We start from the raw sequence: 23,015 nt of genomic DNA on the forward strand, positions 1-23,015 counted from the left end.
AATTTGTATGAAGACCATCATCCTGATAAATGCTACCTGGAGAAAAGATCCAGGTACCAAGTAACCCTATATCTAATAACAAATAGCCCAGATGTAACACAGGGTGGGTCCAAGAAGATTATTTGATATGATCAAGATGCTGTTAGTGAAACCACCTAAAAAGTGGCTAAGTGCAAAACCTCATGGACATATATTTGCCAATTGAAGGATCCCTGTAAGGATATAGTCACCTGCATGAGCAACCTGGGGAGGTAACAGATACCGCACGCATATCGCTACATAAGCATTTAGCTTCCTCAGGGGCAAAAAGTGCAAATGCCAAACATGCAGTGCTGCCATTTATACATATATCCAAATAAAAAAAATGAGGTCAAATACAAATAATTATCACCTGGAAGCAGGTTCGGCGTTCCGGTGTCCGAAGTGGAATAGTCATGTGTCGGGCCCACATGACGTGGACCCAATTACACATGTAATTGTTTGAGGAGTGCAGGTACTTAGTCTGGTGGAAACCGTTCAAGATCAACACATTGCGTGTGTGCGCCCGGCCACAGGAAAAGACCGGAAGTCAGGTGTGCGTCATCATCAAGTGGATGAAAGGTATTGCATATGCGTTCCCCGCAAGAATGTTGAACAGATACATTAGTAATGCGCATGCACTTACTGCATCACCTCTGCGCAAGAAAATTCTTATGCAGCGGTGCAGTTTGTGAGGTCACCGGAGCTCATCAGCTGATGAACTCATGTGACTTCTCTCCCGGCAGTTCAGCTCTTATAGATCACGCTCCTGTCAGTATATAGTGCTGCCGGATAATCTGATCGCCATGGGAAACTTGCGATTACAGTTAATAGGTGAGTATAATGTGTTTTTTATTTTACTAACTTTTTTTTTTTTTTTTTTTTTTTTTTTTACACTGAGCACAGTCTGAAGAGACTACTCCTCCCATCAGCGGCACCTGCGGAATTGTTTTCTCAAGCTCTGTCTCTTCAACATGAATTTCTTTCATTGCTGCCATGATTTTCTTACAGTCTATAACATCTGTAATTCCAGCCTTTTTAAGCTCACTTTCTTCCAAATATAAAAGTTGCCTCAAAGTAAAATAATTTTCCTTCAACAATTCCACGGTAGTAGTCTCATTAGCTGACGCCTGTGACCAGCCGTAAGCTTTTTACCGCGGGTCACAGTCACAGCTGCGGAATCATGACAGCGTGATCCGAGGCTCTGACCCACAGTAACAATGTTACTGCCGATCCGAGCGAAATGCTCAGGAATCCGAACACTAATCTGAATGTGCAACGTTTGTGCCGAATTTCAAATTACAGAACATTTTCCAAACATGTTCACTCATCTCTAATCACTTTTCAATGCAAGTCGATGACAGCCTTGTTCTGGGTCTCATAGACTTATATTGAGAGCTCTCACTTCCAGTCACACGTTGCGGCCACAAGATGGCGCCGTGGGACCAGAGTGGCGCTGGGAAGAGCAGAAGACGGCGGCTGGTCAGTATACTACTACATTACATTAGTGACACCGCTGGTGTTCTGCTCTAAGACCACGGCCACTATGATTTAAAGGAAGAGGCGCCGTAATCTGACCTACATGATCCTGCTGTACGGCAGTTAGGGCTCCATTCACCTCACACTTGTTCCAGTATAATGTGCAGCCCTCACCCACACCTGTATATGTCATAGCCACGGCTGACAACGTACTGGCAGCAGCGCCATTTCCTTTTTATCTAGGCGCCGGCTCCTGGCCTCCATTTACCGCTCTGTACAGTCTGCGCCCCCCGCACATAAGGCCCCGTGCCCCGCTGCCCACACACCAAGCGCTCTATGAAGCGAGGCGGCAGCAGCAGGCAGTTAGTTGCCATAGACACCGGCGTCTGGGCGGCGCCGGCTGCAGCACTTCCTGTCGCTGGGAGACGTGCTGATGACGTCACGTGTGTACGGTACATACCGGAGCAGATGAGCGGGACCCAGAGACTGGTGAAGTGCAGCGTGTAACGGGAAGGCGGCGGCGGAGGAACGGACTGCCGGGGCAGAGATACAAGTGCCGGCCCGCCCTGCTCTGAACGCCTCTGTATGGCGGCCGCCTGCCTGTGTTACCCCATTCCATGTCCTCTGTGAGGAGGGAGAGACCGAGCAGCAGACTGGTAATGCGGTGCTGGACCGAGGGTGCTGTGATGGCATTACGGACATTACTGACTGGTGTATGCCCCAATGCCCATCACCAACCTGTGCCAGTCACCCCTGCCCTTCCTCATCACCACGTGTACAGTCATAGTAGCACCATCATGTACCGCCATAATGGTGCCATTCTCGCCATTATATACCGCCATAACAGCACCATGCTCGCCATCATATACCGCCATAACAGCACCATTCTCGCCATCATATACCGCCATAGCAGCACCATCATGTACCGCCATAATGGTGCCATTCTCGCCATTATATACCGCCATGGCAGCGCCATCATATACCGCCATAACAGCACCATTCTCGCCATCATATACTGCCATAGGAGCATCATTCTCACCATCATATACTGCCATAGCAACACCATTCTCGCCATCATATACTGCCATAGCAACACCATTCTCGCCATCATATACCGCCATAGCAACACCATTCTCGCCATCATATACCGCCATAGCAGCACCATTCTCGCCATCATATACTGCCATAGCAGCACCATTCTCGCCATCATATACTGCCATAGCAGCACCATTCTCGCCATCATATACTGCCATAGCAGCACCATTCTCGCCATCATATACTGCCATAGCAGCACCATTCTCGCCATCATATACCGCCATAGCAGCACCATTCTCGCCATCATATACCGCCATAGCAGCACCATTCTCGCCATCATATACTGCCATAGCAACACCATTCTCGCCATCATATACCGCCATAGCAACACCATTCTCGCCATCATATACCGCCATAGCAGCACCATTCTCGCCATCATATACTGCCATAGCAGCACCATTCTCGCCATCATATACTGCCATAGCAGCACCATTCTCGCCATCATATACTGCCATAGCAGCACCATTCTCGCCATCATATACTGCCATAGCAGCACCATTCTCGCCATCATATACCGCCATAGCAGCACCATTCTCGCCATCATATACTGCCATAGCAGCACCATTCTCGCCATCATATACCGCCATAGCAGCACCATTCTCGCCATCATATACTGCCATAGCAGCACCATTCTCGCCATCATATACTGCCATAGCAGCACCATTCTCGCCATCATATACTGCCATAGCAGCACCATTCTCGCCATCATATACCGCCATAGCAGCACCATTCTCGCCATCATATACCGCCATAGCAGCACCATTCTCGCCATCATATACTGCCATAGCAGCACCATTCTCGCCATCATATACCGCCATAGCAGCACCATTCTCGCCATCATATACCGCCATAACAGCACCATTCTCGCCATCATATACTGCCATAGGAGCATCATTCTCACCATCATATACTGCCATAGCAACACCATTCTCGCCATCATATACCGCCATAGCAACACCATTCTCGCCATCATATACCGCCATAGCAGCACCATTCTCGCCATCATATACTGCCATAGCAGCACCATTCTCGCCATCATATACTGCCATAGTAGCACCATTCTCGCCATCATATACTGCCATAGCAGCACCATTCTCGCCATCATATACTGCCATAGCAGCACCATTCTCGCCATCATATACTGCCATAGCAGCACCATTCTCGCCATCATATACCGCCATAGCAGCACCATTCTCGCCATCATATACCGCCATAGCAGCACCATTCTCGCCATCATATACCGCCATAGCAGCACCATTCTCGCCATCATATACCGCCATAGCAGCACCATTCTCGCCATCATATACTGCCATAGCAACACCATTCTCGCCATCATATACCGCCATAGCAGCACCATTCTCGCCATCATATACCGCCATAGCAGCACCATTCTCGCCATCATATACCGCCATAGCAGCACCATTCTCGCCATCATATACTGCCATAGCAGCACCATTCTCGCCATCATATACTGCCATAGCAGCACCATTCTCGCCATCATATACTGCCATAGCAGCACCATTCTCGCCATCATATACTGCCATAGCAGCACCACTCTCGCCATCATATACTGCCATAGCAGCACCATTCTCGCCATCATATACCGCCATAGCAGCACCATTCTCGCCATCATATACCGCCATAGCAGCGCCATTCTCGCCATCATATACCGCCATAGCAGCGCCATTCTCGCCATCATATACCGCCATAGCAGCGCCATTCTCGCCATCATATACCGCCATAGCAGCGCCATTCTCGCCATCATATACCGCCATAGCAGCATCATTCTCGCCATCATATACCTCCATAGGAGCACCATTCTCGCCATCATATACCGCCATAGGAGCACCATTCTTTCCATCATATACCGCCATAGGATCATCATTCTCGCCATCATATACCGCCATAGGAGCACCATTCTTGCCATCATATACTGCTATAGTAGTGCCATTCTCGCCATAGTAGCACCATTCACAATTCCTATTAGGGGGGGGGAGTCACACGACTTGGACGAGGATCGCAACGCAATGCTTGGACTGGCTGACGGCTCTTCAGACCTTAGCATTACAGCTGCATAGAAATACTTGCTGTCATGCACCTGTCGGGAGAGCCGACGGCCAGTCCCAGCATTGCGTTGCGATCCTCGTCCGAGTTATATGGCTCTATGACTCTCCCCTTACAGAGAGCTCCAGTGAGCATTTAAAAGCTTTCCCCAACCACAATGTGTGCTTGTGTTTAAAAGCAACCCGTCATTAAAGAAAATGGTGTTTACCTTCAGCCATAGTGTAATCTGCAGCTATATCCTGTTTTACACATATGTGGCTCTAATTAGTGGTTCAGCTTCAGGGAGAAAATTAAGTGTTATCTCTTCTCCATCCGTTTCATCCAGTGAAGCTGTGACTATTCTGCGCTCACCACACAGTGATCATGCTGAAATCACACCCACCGGCCCATAGACACACTGCGGAGCAGAGGGAGTGATTGCAGCACAATGACTGTAGTGAGCGCTGACTTTCACAGCTCAGATGACTGGCAGCGAGCGACTGCAAGGGAAATATAACAATTTTCACCATGCAGCCGAACATCCCGTTTGGCATCCATATATATATTTTAAATGGTATTTACCTGCAGATTAGCACTGTGGCTGCAGAATGGAAGACAAGACTGCGTTTTTCTATGTTCCAAAGATGATATTTCAGTGAGTTTTTTTGATGTTGCAGATTTTCTGCACCCATTAAGTAACATAGGTTACTTGTATTTTTTTCAAAAATACGCAGCATAAAAAAACGCACCAAAAATTCATTGTGGGAATGTAACCTTAAAGTGCAACTGTCAGCAGGATTGTGCTCTGTAAACTACATAGTGTCAGGTGGGCGACATTTCGCTGATTAATATGATGCCTTGGTTGATGAAATCCGTCCTGTGGTTCTTGTGTAATCTTCACTTTCAGTTTGGAGATAATGATATGTTCATGCTCTGCGGCGGTTTGTGGGGGCGCTCTATCTGGTGCTCTGCTTATGTATTCATCCGTATGCTCTTATGGCAGCTCACTGATCCTTCACTGACCTGCCTCCTATTTTACATAATGCATCTAGTAGTGCGGGGCTAGGTAAAATAGGAGGCAGGTGAGAGAAGCCACAGTGAGCTGTCATAAGAGCATACAGATGAATATGTAAGCAGAGCACCAGATAGAGCGCCCCCCACAGGCCACTCCGAAGCACGAGAATATCATTATCTCCAAACTGAAAGTGAAGATTACACTAGAACCACAGGACATCAATCAAGGTATCATTGGTGACGGCGCCCACCTGACAGTGTATGTAGTTTACTGAGCACAATCCTGCTGACCGGTGTGCTCTAAGGTGCGTCTGTCAACACTGAATGACTGTTACACCGTGCGCCTGTACTTGGTTTTATCATGGCAGTGCCAATCATTTATGTACACCTTCCTACCTGCTTGGTTTCCATCTATCTCCTCCCTTCTCTGGCTCTATGAGACCAGAGCTATCAATCAAAGAAGAGTGGGGTGGAGATTGTTTGTTTTTCTCTCTAACACTTGGGAAGGTGTATATAAATGATTGGCCCCGTCATGATGAACTGAGCGCCTGGACTTGGTTTGAACAGTGATTCTGTGCTGACAGTCCCTTTAAAGGGTAGACCTCCTACCTCCTGCAGGAACCAAGGTCGCGTTGAAATCTGAAATGCTTTCTGTTGGAGTCAAAACATTCTCATTTACATCAGATAATAATCAGACAATCTCTCTACAATCGCTGGGCTCTGTCGCCTTGTATCTAATGTGTATGGGCTTCTTGTATCCAACATGAAAGATGGCAAATATATTCTACATTGTACTTCTTATTATGGAGCTTGAAATCTCATTTTGAGCACTGTTAATAGTCAACTTTTATATTCAGGTATAAATAGCGAAGTAAAGCTTTACCTTGGAGACAAACTAATGATATTAGAAAATTGCAATGGCATCTGTCTGCAGGTTTTTGTATATGGAAGTAGAGATATGGCTGTATAGATGCCTTTGCCACTATAAAAATATTAGCTGTTTTTCCGTACAAATCCAATGTGCCAGTCGTGTGTATGTGTGTGTGTTGCTTCTTCTAACTCCATTGACCCGCCCCCAATGCACTTCCAGCCTGATTTGCATCTGACTTCTATCCTAGATTTCTCATGACTGGCACATAACCTTTGTTCTGTCCTCTATACAGCCATACCTCTACTTCCATATGACAGATGCCCTTTAAAATGTTATCAGAATTTGATAGTATTCATTTTTCTTTTTCTTAGAACCCAGGCCATTTCTGGAAGCTGTAGAAGATCCCGAGATATATAGTGAGTCTAGTTATGCAATAATTTCTACATTTGTCTTCATTAGACATTGATATTTTCTCTTATTTATTATGAAGAAACCTCCCTCAGTGGAGGACGCTGCGTGCTGAGCAGTAACTCATCTAATGAGTCATTTCCCCTGAAATCGTGCTAAAAAAAAGATGACATGGGATCTCATTGGTGGGTCTGTCTGTAATCCGTTTATATGTGGGGGTCCATCTAACAATAAGGTCACATGTTCAGGATTTAGGCAAATGCACAACATGTTCATTTATCCTGCAAATTCCACACAAGCAGTTTATTAAAACGCTATCCAATAATTTTCACAAATGGCTGTGGATGTTATGTAGAATACTAATGACACAGTACTGTTCTTTCTCCGCGGTGATCTAACACTGACACTCCATCACATGGCCGTCATGTAACGCTGCCAGTAGTATGGCATATGACTATTGTGGTGAAGGAGACAGACTAGCAGCACTGTCCTTTTAATTACAGTGTGCTGGATTTGACTATTGTAGCCACTACCCGGTTCTGCAGAGCAGGTCCTATTGCCTTTAATAGGAGCTGTTGTACAGTAGCCAGCAGAGGATGCCACAGTTGAATGCATCTGTATATTACACCTCCATTTAATTTGTTAACTTCCAATTGGAACTAATAACAGCTGATCTCTGGAGGTGTTGGGTCATGAACCACCACCGATCTGTTACTGATGACTAGAGATGAGCGGATCGCTTCATCCACGGTCCAGGTTAGTCCTCGTGCTCTCTGGCCGCGGACAGGAGCTGCGCGAATCTCCCTACTCTCCAGAATGTCAGGCTTGGCTTCTAATTCACTCGGCTGGCAAGACATCACCTGTGCACTGCACAGATTACGCCAGGCCAACGAATCAAGCTCCACTACGTGGAACCCCTGGACCTTAAAGATCATCACTATTTTGTGACCGGCCAACCCCTTTAACAATGTCTAATTATTATTTTTTGGCAGCTGCTTATTCCCTGTACCCAGTTAAGGACACATGAGTGACACATGTATGGTGCAGTACACCAGCATTAGTGCTTTTAAATGGCACACTGCTGATTTGCTAAAAAAATGAGCCTTTTTTTTCTCTTGCTGCTCTTATCCTTTGGATAGGTGTTACATTTTAAAAAGAGTGCTTGGGAGTTGGCAGCTGCATAACTTAACCCCTTCACGCCACAGCCCTTTTCCGTTTTTGCGGTTTTGTTTTTTGCTCCCCTTCTTCCTAGAGAGAACTTTTTTTAGTTTTCAGTCAATATGGCCATGTGAGGGCTTGTTTTTTGTGGGACGAGTTGTACTTTTGAACAACACAATTGGCTTTACCATATCGGGTACTGGAAAATGGGAAAAAATTTCCAAGTCCGGTGAAATTGCAGAAAAAGTGCAATTTCACAAATTTTTTTTTTTTTTTTAACCATGTTCACTAAATGCTAAAACTGACCAGCCAATATGAATTCCCCAGGTCATTACAAGTTCGTAGATACCAAACATGTATAGGTTCTTCTTTATTGGAGTGGTGAAAAAAAGGTTTGTGAAAAAAAAAAAAAAAATGGCACCATTTTCCGAGACCCGTAGCATTTTTCGGGATCTGGAGCCGGGTTAGGGCTTATTTTTTTTACTCCGAACTGACTTTTTTTATTGATACCATTTTGGTGTAGATACAATCTTTTGATCGTCTGTTATTGCATTTTATTGCAGTGTTGCAGCAACCAAAAATACTTAATTCTGTTTTTTTTAGTTTTTTTTTTCTCGTTGCGCCATTTACCAATCTCATTAATTCTTTTTTTATATTGATAGTTCGGGCGTTTATGAACTCGGCGATACAAAATATGTGTATATTTGATTTTTTTTTTTTTTTATATATATTGTTTTATTTTGAATGGGGCGCTAGGGGGGTGATTTGAACTTTTTTATATTTTTTAAAAACATTTTTTTTTCTACTTTTTACTTGTTCGATAGTCTCCATGGGAAACTAGAATCGGCGATCATCTGATCGCCTGTGATACACATAGGGTGTAAGCCCTACTATATGTTACAAAAGTGCTCAGCTGCTATGAGCGCCAATATGGCGCTGGGCGACGCTCATAGCAGATCGGCTATGACAACCACAGGGGTCTCCTGCTGACCCCGGTTGTCATGCCAACTAGGGTTGAGCGAGTATGTTCTGTCCGAGTATGCTCGGGCCGAGCTCCGAGTATTTACAGCTGCTCGGTGATATGGTTGAATCGCTCTCGTGTGCATGATTTGCAACTGTTTGACAGCTTTATTACATGTGAGGAATGTGTAAGAAATAGACATTCCTCCCATGTAATGAAACTGTCAAACAGTTGCAAATCATGCACACGGGAGCGATTCAACCACATCACCGAGCAGCTGTAAATACTCGGCGCTCGGCCCGAGCGTACTCGGCGAAAGGGTTAACAGAACATACTCGCTCAACACTAATGCCAACCCATTGGCGACCCATGATCATGTGACGGGGTCGCCGATGGGCGGAGACAGTGACGTGCTTCCGACGCGATCATGTTAAATGCCACTGTCAGAGTTTGACAGCGGCATTTAACATGTTAACAGCCTCGGATGGATCGTGATTCTCGCCGCGGCTGTTAGGGGCACATGTTAGCTGTACAGATCAGCTTTCGTGCTTGTACAGGTGAGGGTTCAGCGCTGAAGCGCGCACCAAATGGGGAGACACGACATGCGCCATACATGTATGGCGCATGTCGTGAAAGGGTTAAAATGATGTGTCCCATCACGTCTCCTGCCTTTGCGTTAGTCAAAAGCTTCTAAACCCCTCCAGGTACAGTCATGGGTCACTTGTATCTGCAGTAAACCTTTTAAACTACAATATGTATATTTTTCTTTATTACTCTTAATGTCTTTTACAGTTCATCTTGATCATTAAATGGCAGACTCCAGAATGTCTTTGCAGCCAGTGTTCCCTTCTGTAACCCTCCTTGACAAGAAGCATTATAATAAAGCACTTCGGGATTTACTGAGGAGGATTCGTGATTCCAATAGGTAAAGCATATAATACATACACTAAAGTCATGTCATGGATTTTATGGTAACCAGTATGTTTACCATGACATCCACCCACTCCTTAGTAATTATGGTGGTACTCCCTTATCAGTCTTACCCATGCATTGACTGTCAGTACTGTGATATTGAATATCCTTTCTAATGCATTTAGGATTTAAACATTTCAGACCTAAAGTTAGAGTAGCCGTTGTTTTAATTTTTATTTCATAAATCAACTTAAAAGGAATCTGTTAGTAGGATCAACCCTCCTAAGCAGTTTGCATGGGAATGCAGGTATATAAAGTTGAATAAAATGATAGCTTTATATCTACGATCTGATGTCTTATTTCCGAGAAATCTACATTTTTCTTAATATGTAAATGAGCTGTTAAGATCTATGAGGCAGACACTGATCGCCCTGAGAATCTGCCTCCATATCTTATTTTAACCCCTTTACCACCTTGGGTTTTTCCGTTTTTGTTTTTTGTTCTTCTTCCCAGAGACATAATGTTTTTATTTTTCTGTCAATATGGCCAAGTAAGGGCTTGTTTTTTTGCAGGACAAGTTGTATTTCTGAATGACACCATTGGTTTTACCATATTGTGTACTGGAAAACGGGAAAAAATTTAAACTGCAGTGAAATTGCAAAAAAAAGTACAATTCCACAATAGTGTGTTTTTTGTTTTTTCTACCTTGTTCACTAAATGCTAAAACTGACCTGCTGTTATGATTCTCCAGGTCATTATGAGTTTGTAGATACCAACCATGTATAGGTTCTTTTTTATTTAAGTGCTGAAAAAAAAATGCAATGGCGTCATTTTCCGAGGCCCATAGCGTCTCCATTTTTCGGGATCTGGGACCAGGTGAGGGCTTATTTTTTTTGCGTTGACAAAAGTTTGGTGTTGCAGAAATGCTCATCTGCTACGAGCACTGGCCGCTGGACGGCGCTCATAGCAGATCGGCAATGACAACCACACGGGTCTCCTGCAGACCCTGGCTTGTCATGCCAACCCATCCACGCCCTGCGATCATGTGACGGACGCGCCAATGGGCAGGATTAGTGGCGCGCTCCCACAACAGCCATGTTAAATGCTGCTGTCTGAGATTGACATCGGCATTTAACATGTTGACAGCCGCGGGTGGATCACAATTCCACCCCCGCGGCTGTTAGGGGCACATGACAGCTGATCAGATCATCTTCCTGTTAATTTCTATGGAAAGAAGACTTGCTGTTTTTATTCCTGGTACAGAAAAGCAAATGGAAGTCACTACTAGGCACAGTCCATCAAAAAACTATTTAGGAAAAAGGAAAAAAACACCGCAAAATACATTTAAAAACTCTTAAAACCGCTTCAGGAAATCTTAATGAAAAACTCCTCCACAAACCCCCCCCCCCTCCCCCCACAACGTCTTTCAGACATTGCACCACCGCCAAGTTTTCCCAGGCAAAGCCACTTCAGGAGCACACAGTGGTCGTTTTCCTGAAGCTGCTTCACCGGCAGTTTTGCCTTCATTCTTCCAGTTTCTTTTACTCTATACTTTCAAGTATAGGGAGCAGGCAGCTTCTTAGCCCGAAGCATGAGCATGACACATTTTTCAACTGCTACAGAGTTTCCGAACCTAGAAGCGGTTAAAAGTCGTGAAATAAGACAGAACATGTGCACAGCAATGTCGTTTTGACGTTGACTTCATGGGGCCCTTTTCCATGCGGAACCTGCCTGAAAAAAGATGCTTATGTCCACATACCCAAAATAAAGAATTTCCTGAAGCGGTTAGTACTATAAAACCTGTAGTTTTGAGCCCCGGAAAAAAACTCCATGTGAATCTATCCTAAAAGTGTCTACACTTGTCAAATATGGTGAAGATTTTGTATTGCACACTTACCCACCAATGGAGGAGCCAAAATTTAATATACATTATCACTTCATTGGGGGACACAGGACCATGGGTGTATGCTGTTGTCGCTAGGAGGTTGACAGTAGGCAAAAAAAGAAATAGCTCCTCCTCCGCAGTATACACCCGCCTACAGGCACCAAGCTCACCAGTTTTAAGCTTAGTGTCTGTAGGAGGTAGACCTGGATCCTAACTGATCCAACCCTGTTGTGTTTTATTAATCTTTGTTCTTTATTTTTCAGATACAGCTCTTCAGGGTTAACAGGGAACACTGCGTCCCCTGTTATCCCCATTCTCAAGCTACCGAGAGAGCAGTGTGGCATTTCCCACATCGCCGACTCTCGGACCTGCTGGGCAGGACTTATTCCCTGTCACCTCCAGGTGTCTCCGGGTGATTCCCGGTGGGCAGTCCTTGCCTATTCCCCACCCCAGCCCCCTCCTCGGAGCGGCCTGGGAGGGAGACAGTGGTCACTGCGGTGACCTTCCCCCAGATTCTGGGGTCGACACCATCTCTTGCACTGTCAAGTATCGATCTGTGCGGGAAGGAGGAAGAGCCAGGATCCCCCCTATCCACGGAGGACCTCCTGTGACCATCCTCAGAAGGGGAGAGGAAGAAGAGGCATCAGGACCTCTAACAAATGTAATCCCTTCCACTCCTGCTGCCTTACAACCTCAGCCCCCCAGGTCCCTCAGAACACTGGATATGGCACAGAGTTGCCTGCCAGCTGCTCCTGTAAATCACTTACAGCAGCGCTTCCCTGGCCACGCCCCCTCTCCTCGCATCTTCATGGCATCTCCCGCAGCATGGCGTCCCCCACAACCCCCAACCTTCTTTTTTCCTTTTTGCGCGGCAAATCTGCCCGCATTTTCTCCATCAGGGGGCGTCTCGGGTGGGGCGTTCCTCTTACCGGTGGGTATACACCCCCTCCGGCAATCGGCCAATCAGGACCGAGAAGCAATGTGATGCCTCCGCCACGCCCACAGTTCTCCCGGGGACCTATCAGCGGATGGATTCTTAAGCCCGCCCCTATTCCTTCTGCCTATCAGAGCCTCGGCTCCCCTAGGTTACTCAGGACAGCACGCTCTGCTCCTGCCCCGCCCCTCTACGCTGCTCTCTGTTCTGGCTCCGGCAGCATCACTCTGTCTGACTGCCTCATCACCGCAGCCCTGCTCCTGTCTCCGCAGCTACGGAGTTTCCGACAGGGAATACGGGACCGTGGACATTCCAGACCGGGTAGGCCCTGCTCTGGCACCTACACACACCCTTTCCTGTCCACAGGCTCCCTCCTCTGCAGTATTCCTGGTTAGGCACATATGCCCAAACCCAGGGAGCTTTCTGTGAGTCCCGCTCACACAGTCACATACTACGCCTGTGCTCTTTGCAGTACTAAGTGGCCCGCGGGTCTGACAACGGCTTTCTGCTCAACCTGCAAGCCTCCCACCATGCTGGCACCCCAAGATCCCCCTGCCGCCCAGGACGAAGTAACTCTCCCTCCTCCGGATTGGGCTGTTGCTATGTCCCAGTCTGTCTCTGACCTCACCAAGGTATCTCAATCTCTGGTGCAGGTCCTAGAACACTTGCCCGTGCTATCCATAGCGACCAGTGCTCCCAACGTTCCCACGGACCATTCGCAGACACCCGTGCCCCCTCCTCCTAAGGGCAGACCGAGGGCACGTTCTCAGAAACGGACTCACACAAGTTCATCTTCCAGCTCTCCAGACTCCAAATTGCTCCAGGATCAGACACTGCATCAGATTCTGACTCTGGATCCGACACGGACCAATATTCTAGAATCCAGGACATGGTTGACAGCCTTATATCGGCCGTCAATCAGACTCTGCATGTTAAAGAGGACGAGAGCCCTTCTCAGGACTACTCCTTTTCCTTCAAGAGAATCAAGCGCTCGGCACGCACCTTTTCTAACCATTCAGAATTTGATGGTGTCTTTCAGAAACAGTGGGAGCATCCAGAAAAGCGCTTCACTGGAAAGAAACAGTTCGACATGCTATACCCCTTTAACCACGACCTTGTCAGCAGATGGACGGAGTCCCCTTCTGTGGATCCTCCTGTCTCTCGGCTAAGACGGTACTGTCTCTTCCAGACGGTTCCTCCCTCAAGGACACTACGGATAGACAGGTTGAGGCCTTGGCTAAGTCAGCCTTGGAGGCTGCTGGCACCTCCCTGTGTCCTTCCTTCGCCTCAGCTTGGGTATCAAAAGCAGTCTCCGCATGGGCCAAACAGCTTAGGCAGGGCATCCTCACGGGGGCTTCCCCGGACGATCTGGCTGACCTAGCGAATCGGATCGCCCACGCAGGGAAATATCTGCTCACGGCGTCCCTTGACGCCGCTACCTGTTCAGCCCGCGTCTCTAGCAATATCATTGCTTTATGTAGAATTCTTTGGCTGAAGGCTTGGAACGCCAACCCGGTCTCCAAAAAATCACTAACCAATCTCCCTTTTCAGGGCTCCAGGCTGTTTGGGTCTAAGTTAGACCAGATAATCTCTGATGCCACTGGGGGCAAGAGCACTTGCCTTCCCCAGCCGAGACCTAATCACCCCTTTCCTAGGAAACGTTCCCTTCAGTTCCGGTCCTTTCCTCGGTTCTCTCAACCGGGACCCTCCTCCCAACAGGACTGTACCCCAGCACAGCAAGAGAGACTTAAACCTACCTTTAGGCCCACTCCCAACTGGCGCGCAAAGGGTCGCTCTTCCAAGTCCCTGGATCCCGATCACGATCCAACAGATTTTCCTCAGCATGATGGGTCACTCCCACCTGGGATTTCTCCCAGGGTGGGTGGCCGTCTACTTCTGTTCCGAGACCCTTGGGTCTTGGCAATAGAGGATGCCTGGGTCAAGGAGATTGTGACCTCCGGCTACAAGATCGAGTTCAACGCCATACCAAGAACACGATTTCTCAGGTCCCGCCCCCTGCATCCATCTCTGCTTCCCGGTTTCCTTCAGGCCATTGCCTCCCTTCTGCGCTCAGGAGTCATAGTTCCAGTCCCCCTTCAGGAAAGGTTTTCTGGTTTTTACTCCAATTCCAAAAAAGGATGGCTCACTACGTCCGATCCTAGACCTCAAACAACTAAACCGACAGGTACACGTACGGCACTTCAGAATGGAGTCCCTCAGGTCGGTAATCGCCTCGATGGAGGCCGGGGAATATCTATGTTCAGTGGACATTCAGGATGCGTATCTTCATATCCCAATCTGCGCACCACATCAGAAGTTCCTTCGATTTGCCTTCCAGAACGCACATTACCAGTTCACTTCTCTCCCCTTCGGGCTTGCCTCCGCCCCGAGGGTTTCCACAAAGGTAATGGCGACGGTCATGGCCATTCTACGAGCCAGGGGAATTGTAATTATCCCCTACCTCGACGACCTATTGATCAAGGGTCCCACGTTCAGGGACTGTCTCCACAGTCTCCAGATCACCCTGAACACGCTCTCTCGGTTAGGCTGGCTGATCAACACAGACAAATCCTCCCTGGTCCCATCTCAGTGCTTAACCTTTCTAGGGATGCAGTTCGACACAACCCATGCCCGGGTCCTTCTCCCGAGGGAAAAGATAAACTCTCTCCGACCCAAGTCCACGCCGTCTTCGCCTGTGCATGAGTGTCTTGGGAAAAATGGTGGCAGCTATGGAAGCAGTGCCGTTTGCCCAGTTCCATACCCAGCCTCTTCAACTGGCCCTTCTGTCGGCATGGGACAAGAACCCGTCGTCTCTAGATCGACGCATCAGGTTACCTCTTCATGTGTGAAGGTCATTAATATGGTGGACTCGCCCTTCTTCCATCAGACCCGGGAGGTCATTCCTACCACTTCGCTGGCAGGTGGTCACGACCGATGCCAGCCTCATCGGTTGGGGGGCAATCTTCCTCCACCATACGGTGTAGGGCCGTTGGAGCCCCCACGAAGTCTCCCTACTGATCAATATATTGGAGATAAGGGCGATCTACCTGGCGTTGCATCACTGGCAGGATATTTTTTGCAGGGTTCCCAGTCTGCGTACAATCGGACAACATAAACCGTCAGGGAGGAACGCACAGCAAGTCCGTCTTGAAAGAGGTGGCAAGAGTGCTAGTTTGGGCCGAGAACACAGTTCCGGCAATCTCAGCAGTCCACATTCCGGGGGTCGACAATTGGGCGGCCGACTTCCTCAGTCGGCAGGGCCTTGCCTCAGGAGAATGGTCTCTCCATCCCGAGGTGTTCCATCAGATTTGCTTACGATGGGGCACGCTGCCCGTCGACCTCATGGCGTCTCGGTTAAACCACAAGGTTCCATCCTTTGTAGATCGGTCCCGCGATTCCCTTGCGATCGCTCAAGACGCGCTAGTCATTTCATGGTCTCAGTTCCAGCTGCCCTATCTTTTTCCCCCTCTACCATTGATCCCTCGGGTCGTCAAAAAGATCAAGACCGAAGAAGTACCGGTAGTTCTAGTAGCCCCAGATTGGCCCAGACGCGTCTGGTACGCAGATCTAGTAAACCTGCTCGTCGACTTCCCCTGGAGACTACCGGACCGTCCGGACCTCCTCTCTCAGGGGCCTATTCTTCATCAGAGTTCTCGTTCTCTGAATTTAATGGCATGGCCATTGAGGCCGCAGTGTTGAAGAAGGCGGGTTTTGCGGACAACGTCATCCAGACCCTAATTAATGCCAGGAAACCCGCAACCTCGCGCATATACCACAGAACCTGGAGAGCCTTTTTTCGTCACTGCGAGAGGGATCAGCTAGCTCCCATGTCCTTTTCGCTACCGGTCATTTTGGCCTTTCTTCAGTCTGGCCTGGAAGCGGGACTCTCTCTTAACACTCTCAAAGACCAAGTTTCGGCCTTGTCCATTCTATTCCAACGTAACTTGGCTTTCCATACTCGGGTCAAGACGTTTCTACAAGGGGTGGCTCACCTGGCGCCGCCTTTTCGCCCCCGGTGGATCCATGGGATCTTAGCGTCCTTCAACAGCCCCCTTTTAAACCCATTCAGGACATCTCAGCCTCTCTTCTCTCCTGGAAGTGGCTTTTCTGGTGGCTGTTACCTCTATTAGGAGGGTTGCAGAGCTCGCAGCCCTCTCTTGTCGGTCGCCTTTTCTGGTCTTCCATCAAGACAAGGTAGTGCTCAGGCCAGTGCCTTCTTTTTAGCCAAAAGTAGTCTCCTCTTTCCACATCAATGAGGACATTGTTTTGCCTTCCTTCTGCCCGGCCCCAGTGCACCCTCGGGAGAAATCCCTGCACAAACTGGATCTGGTCAGAGCTTTACGTGTGTACCTTTCTAGAACGGCTTCCCTTCGGCGTTCGGACGCCCTGTTTGTCATCCCTGAGGGGCGTCGCAAGGGTCTTCCTGCTTCCAAGTCAACCATCGCCCATTGGATACGTTCGACCATTTTGGAGGCATATCGCATCTCGGACAAACCTCCCCCTCCGGGGGTAAGGGCTCAGTCCACCCGGGCGGTGGGGGCCTCTTGGGCTGTTCGCCATCAGGCTTTAGCTTCTCCGATCTGTAAGGCCGCAATATGGTCTTCACTCCACACCTTTTCAAGGTTTTACAAGGTCCACACTTATTCCTCGCCTGATGCCAGTCTTGGACAGAAGGTTCTGCAGGCAGCGGTTGCCCGCAGTCAGACCTAGTCTGTGGCTATCTTTTGTTCTCCACCCTAGGGACTGCTTTTGGACGTCCCATGGTCCTGTGTCCCCCAGTGAAGCGATAAAAGAGGGATTTTTGGTACTCGCCGTAAAATCTCTTTCTTGGAGCCTTCATTCGGGGACACAGCACCCTCCCTGATTTTGGACATAGGTACAGTTGGCCCTGTTGGGCATCTAATTTAATTTTCACGGTTGTGCCCCATTGGTCATTGCATAGTTAATTGTTTTATGTTCCTCCTACTGCTTTAGCCACTAACTGGTGAACTTGGTGCCTGTAGGCGGGTGTATACTGCGGAGGAGAAGCTACTGTATATGTTTTTTACAGCATATTGGAAGTCAATGAACTCATCCCTCACACTGTGTACGTAGACTTTCTGTTAAGACCGTACACCTCTTTGTGTACACTCACTAAGGCAGAAGTGCAGTGTGTTTTTCACTGATTATTAAGGGTCTCAGGACCAGGGTCCCCATCAATCTGCAGGACATGCTATAGTGAACCTGACAATAGATACATGCCGCTGATTGTATTATCTCAGCCTTGTATGCTAACTCTGAAATGCGTTTTAGAGAAAACCATACTTTGAAAGGCGTTGGGGGACCAGTCCGCATGGGTGACTAGTCAAAAAGGCCAATCCCCGGCCCTCTCGCCTTGAGTATCCGGTCTCTCCCTGCATGCATGTTTAGGGAGACACCCATCAGTCACTGTCAGTGGGTGAGGAAAAGCCACTGGGGACCCTTCTATCCATTAGTCACCCTTGTGGCTTGGTCCCTGGTGGCTTTTAAAGTATGTTTTTCCCTGAATCACCGCAGCATTTCAGTGTCAAGCATGCCTGGCTGACATCATGCAGACAGTCTGACACATGCTGCCCGTGGAACGGGTATCAGTTGTCAGGTTCCCTTTAAGTAATAGCTATCGTTTAAAAGAAAAAAAGATAAGCTTTAAGAAAATAAGCACAGAATGATGAGCCCATAATCCAGATAAAGGTTTACATTCGCGTCGAGACCATACTAGTACACAGATGAGCAATCTGATTTTTCTGTTTGGCCATATAGAAATAAATATCTATGGTTGGTCATACTCATACTAGATTAATAAATGTGTGTTCATATTATTCTAGAGAAAGTGGATAAAAGCACATAAGTGTATGCTGTGTGTGTAGCCTGGCACTGGTTATAGAACATTAAGACCATGCAGTATGTATCTTTCCATTCTTATATTTGATAATTTGTATGATTTAAGCCAACTAGAGGTCACAGATGAACACCTGGATGATGAAGTGTGCCCGATTCTGGATTCCAGTACCCACTTGTATACAGAAACAGGTAGTAAGGACTAGCAATACACATTTGACAGCGATAATTTGATTCATTGTTCCCCTTACGGAGGCTGTGATTTATTTTCTTGTAGATGTTACTTTGCCGTCTCACTTGATGGCCAACACCGGTACTGAAGCATCCTTTCTAATGAGCGGGCGTGCTGGCTCTAAGCAGAATACAAGGAAGCCACAAAACACTTTCTTAAAGAGTCCAAATGTTTTGCCTTCTGAGATCCACGATATATATGAAGAGCTATCTGAGATCTATCACAAACTACAGGTAGGAGCTAAAAGTAGTATGATAGCTAGGACTAAACTAAACCTCATAGGACCCCAGACTGATAGTAACATCCATGTGTGCTTTGTATAGCAAGAGAGAACTTCACAGCAAGAATATTCCCTTCACTTGAAAAGACGAGAGCAGAGCTTGTTAGAAAAGGAGGAGATGCTTCTAAAACACCAGGCCACGCTGAGCAAGATAAAGGATGTGGAAGAGATCGTGCACCAGAAATTCCAAATAATGAAAGAGGTGATTTACTGTTCTAACTTTTGTTTTGGGATCCCACGTTCTTATAGTGTATAAATGTCAGGCCTCTGTTTAATCTATACAAATAAAATGTGATGCTGTATAGCTAGATATCTACCCAGGCAGAACTATACTACAGCGCTGATATTTTCTGCCACATGAAGAGCTAGATGCCGCCAGGTAGCTGTAAAATGTGCAGGCGCATTTCACATTGAGTGATAGTGGCCACACAATTTTACATGTCGACAGCAGATAACCACTTCCTAACCACCCATAGACTTCAAACTTCTACTCTGCAGTGATATTCTAAAATATCACTGCACAGGAGCACCACTATACACAATCATGTACCTGCGAAAGTGCAGATCTGTCTGTCAGAGAGTCTCCATCGCGGTATACACAGCTCTAAAGAAGTTCTGTGTACACAGTAGCAGGAAGCGCTGACGGCTCTTTCTCTTCCATGCACAGCGGTCTTGTTATTGCTATTTATAAGGAGGATGTAGGAGCTGCTAATTGGTAGGAGACTCAGACAGCTCTGCTCTGCTATGCAGGCAGGAGGCTGCATTTCTCCTGTAACTGGGGCTAATATACCAGCCCCAGTTACAAGGGAAATCATATAAAAATATTTCACTATTACCCTCCACCCCACCCACCCAAAAGTTTTTTATGACCTTATTGGGGGGGGGGCCCAATGTGTAAAATAAATGAAAGACAAATAATAAATAACAGGTAAAGATCAATAAAAAAAATAAGCCACTATCAATCCAAATCGCTGTTACTAGGCCCGCCCACATACATTTTTTAAATGTATTTTAGTGGTGTTGTATGGCGATAACAAAAATGGTAAAAACAGACTCGTATTCCCCTTAATTTTCCGCCATTATCACCAAAAAAAGAGACTATGACGGCAGCATAAAAATGAAGCGCCATGTATCATGAAAAAAAGATACAAGATATACTTGAATATCTTATGGAGGACATTTTTTTTTTATTTTTTTGAAAGCTTTTTAAATGAAAATGTTCCGGGTTAGGAACTGGGGTAAATAGACCAGTCTTAAACTGCATCATAAACTGTGACCTTTCACAGCAATGCCACATCGTGATTAACTTGAGCATGAAAATGCTATCTATACATTTGTACGTTCCTTTTTTTAAGCGTGTAAATGGCTTTGGGAGTGTAGTATGAATTAGCTATGTGCATAGTTATTAAAGTCGTATGCATGGATAGCCACACTTTACGCACCAGCAACGTCATCAACACTGTGGTTAATCAAAGCATTTTGTCCTGTGTTATGTAATCGAAATGTTTCTCATGTTTCTAGTTTTGTTTTCATGTGTTCATTGATTTTTATAATGTAATAGATTTCTTTGAACATGGCATAGTTTCCGTAGTGTGACTAACAACTTGAGTTACACATCTCATACAGGGCACATCAAACAACATTCTAATACCACATGTCCCAAAATAAAAGGTATGTCATTTTCCAGTACAAACAGACTGAACCAATTTGAAAAATAAATCAAGCTTTACAGATCTTTAACCAGTTCCACATTGGTCCATTAGGCTTAGGATGTGTGTATTATTAGCTGATGATTTTGTGCAGTACATAGCATCTTCTGGGGCAACTATGTTCACTAACTTCACTAATAAAAGTTTTTGAGCGATGTCCTTAAATCCTTCAAATTCACTAACCTTCAAAGCTTGAGATTCTCAGTGGTTCTGATTCTTAGGGCATCTTGCATGGTCAGAAATCCGTTACCTGAAATGTCCTGTAGTCCATATATTCTCTTCTCTAGCCCAATAGTTTGTCCATTGGATCTTAGAACTGGACTTTAATTTTGCCAAATGAATGGGAAATTGGTCAAAACTATCACACACACAGTCTCCACTTTACCCATGGGCTAATTTTGATCAATTCTTCCCATAGCCGGTGGGTATGGCTTAACTTTGACACTAATGAAATCTGTTGGTTAAACTACTGTTTGCTAAAGTATATCTAGTTGTCTTAAAGAGATTGAGCACTATATTTTTATTTTATCAAATGTGTTGGGAAGACTATTTTATGGCACTTTCAAATATATAAGTATTACAGGTTCTGCTCCTGTACTTGTTAGTACAGCCTTCTTCAGATCTATCAGAGCTCTCAAGTTCTCAAAATGGCTTCTGATGGAGGAGCATGTGACCAGACCTGGCCGTTGGACTGCACCAAATACAAAACTGTTTTCCGTGAAATTGTTTTTGTTTGGATGTTGCTGAGGGACAGTTCCGGTGACCTGCATCTCCAGTTCTGGGCACACGCATCTCCATCAGCGGCAGTTTTGAGGACACGAGAGGAGTGAGGAAAGCTATATTAACTGCATGAATAAAGGATGATATCTAAACATCCTTCAAGAACAACTTCCACAATTATACAAGAGCAATTTAATGATAACCAATGCTTTTTCCAGCATGGTGGCGCACCATGTCTCAAGGCAAAAGTGATAACTAAGTGGCTCAGAGAACAAAACATACAACTTTTTGGTCCATCGCCAGGAAACTGTCCAGATCTCAGTCACTGAAGACCTGTGGCCAATCCTCAAAAAGGTGGTGGACAAACAAAATCACAGACATTGTGATAAACTCCAAGCACAAATTAAACAAAAATGGGTTGTCCTCAGTCAGGATTTGGCCTAGAAGCTGATATTCAGCATGCCATGGCGAATTGTAGAAGTCTTGTAAAACAAAGGTCAGCACTGTAAATGCAGAGGTGTGCAGAAATGGGTATACTGTTTAAATAAAAGTATAATTATGTTATGAACTGTGTATGGTTTTCTTGAATATACCTGATCTTTGATAACTCCCTAAAAGAAATACTCCATCTGGGTAAGGTAAGGTTACAGTGACTACCATCTAACCAGGCCTTGTCTACCTATTAATTTATAATTAGAAAAAAAATAGTATGAATAGACACTGTATGACTACAAATGTACCCCCCTACTTTGAATAATTGCTTAAATTTGATGTATGTATCAACATGCTTATAATTGTACTTCAGTAATCATCTGACTGAAAGAGCTAAAAACACTGAAGGAGAAAACTTGGCAAAAATCAAAATTTGTATCAGTCTCAAAACCTTTGGCCACAACTGTAAATGGATCAGTAAAACAGACCCCCATTTTAAATAAATCAGTTTTCCATTAGTTTTTATAACTGATCCATTTTTAAATGTCAGTGGATGGGGGAAAAAAAAGATCAAACTGAAAGATGTGTGTGAATGTAGCCTAATGTAGTTTCTCAAATTACATTGGGAGTAACTTGAACAGTTGTGCCGGACTGCCCATTACAGTCTCTGAATAAAATAAAGATGCCAGAGTTATAGCGCTAGCAATTGGATATAGTAATACTAAAAGTCAGTATTGACTCCTTAACAAGCCTTGCCACATGACTTGGGATAAGAAGCCAAATCACACTCATTTGCAAACATGAGTTTCAGGGTATTTGCCCCTCATTAAGTGCAAAGCAGGAGAGGGGCCTCTAACTGTTGGTATAAAGAGTAAAGTTTCACCTTGTATAGAGTGCTAAACCGGCGTAAGGAGACTTGTAGGCCATGCAATGTTCTTCTGGGAAATTAAATCTGCAAATAGCCTCTTCAGAGAGGAGGAAGACTTGAACTCTAGTGCCACCTATTAC

General features: G+C 46.1%; 1 protein-coding gene across 4 annotated transcripts in view; it reads left to right on the forward strand.

Moving 5' to 3' along the window:
- Positions 1 to 1,447: 1,447 nt before the first annotated feature.
- The window catches only part of CCDC138 (coiled-coil domain containing 138), a 44,138-nt gene continuing 22,570 nt past the window's right edge, over positions 1,448 to 23,015 (forward strand). The window contains exons 1-6 of one of the 4 annotated variants that reach the window (XM_073664825.1): positions 1,448 to 1,500; positions 6,892 to 6,936; positions 9,840 to 9,972; positions 18,744 to 18,826; positions 18,912 to 19,099; positions 19,190 to 19,348. In XM_073664825.1, the coding sequence (XP_073520926.1) occupies positions 9,857 to 9,972; positions 18,744 to 18,826; positions 18,912 to 19,099; positions 19,190 to 19,348 (546 nt within the window). In that variant the 5' untranslated portion in view covers positions 1,448 to 1,500; positions 6,892 to 6,936; positions 9,840 to 9,856. Of the gene's footprint in view, positions 1,501 to 1,877; positions 2,154 to 6,891; positions 6,937 to 9,839; positions 9,973 to 18,743; positions 18,827 to 18,911; positions 19,100 to 19,189; positions 19,349 to 23,015 lie in introns of those variants that run through there. The other 3 variants (XM_073664827.1, XM_073664824.1, XM_073664826.1) reach the window with 3 other exon arrangements.

Source organism: Phyllobates terribilis, unplaced genomic scaffold (assembly GCF_046119375.1).
Source record: "Phyllobates terribilis strain yellow unplaced genomic scaffold, ASM4611937v1 Scaffold_2__4_contigs__length_985480577, whole genome shotgun sequence".
Classification (NCBI taxonomy): Eukaryota; Metazoa; Chordata; class Amphibia; order Anura; family Dendrobatidae; genus Phyllobates; species Phyllobates terribilis.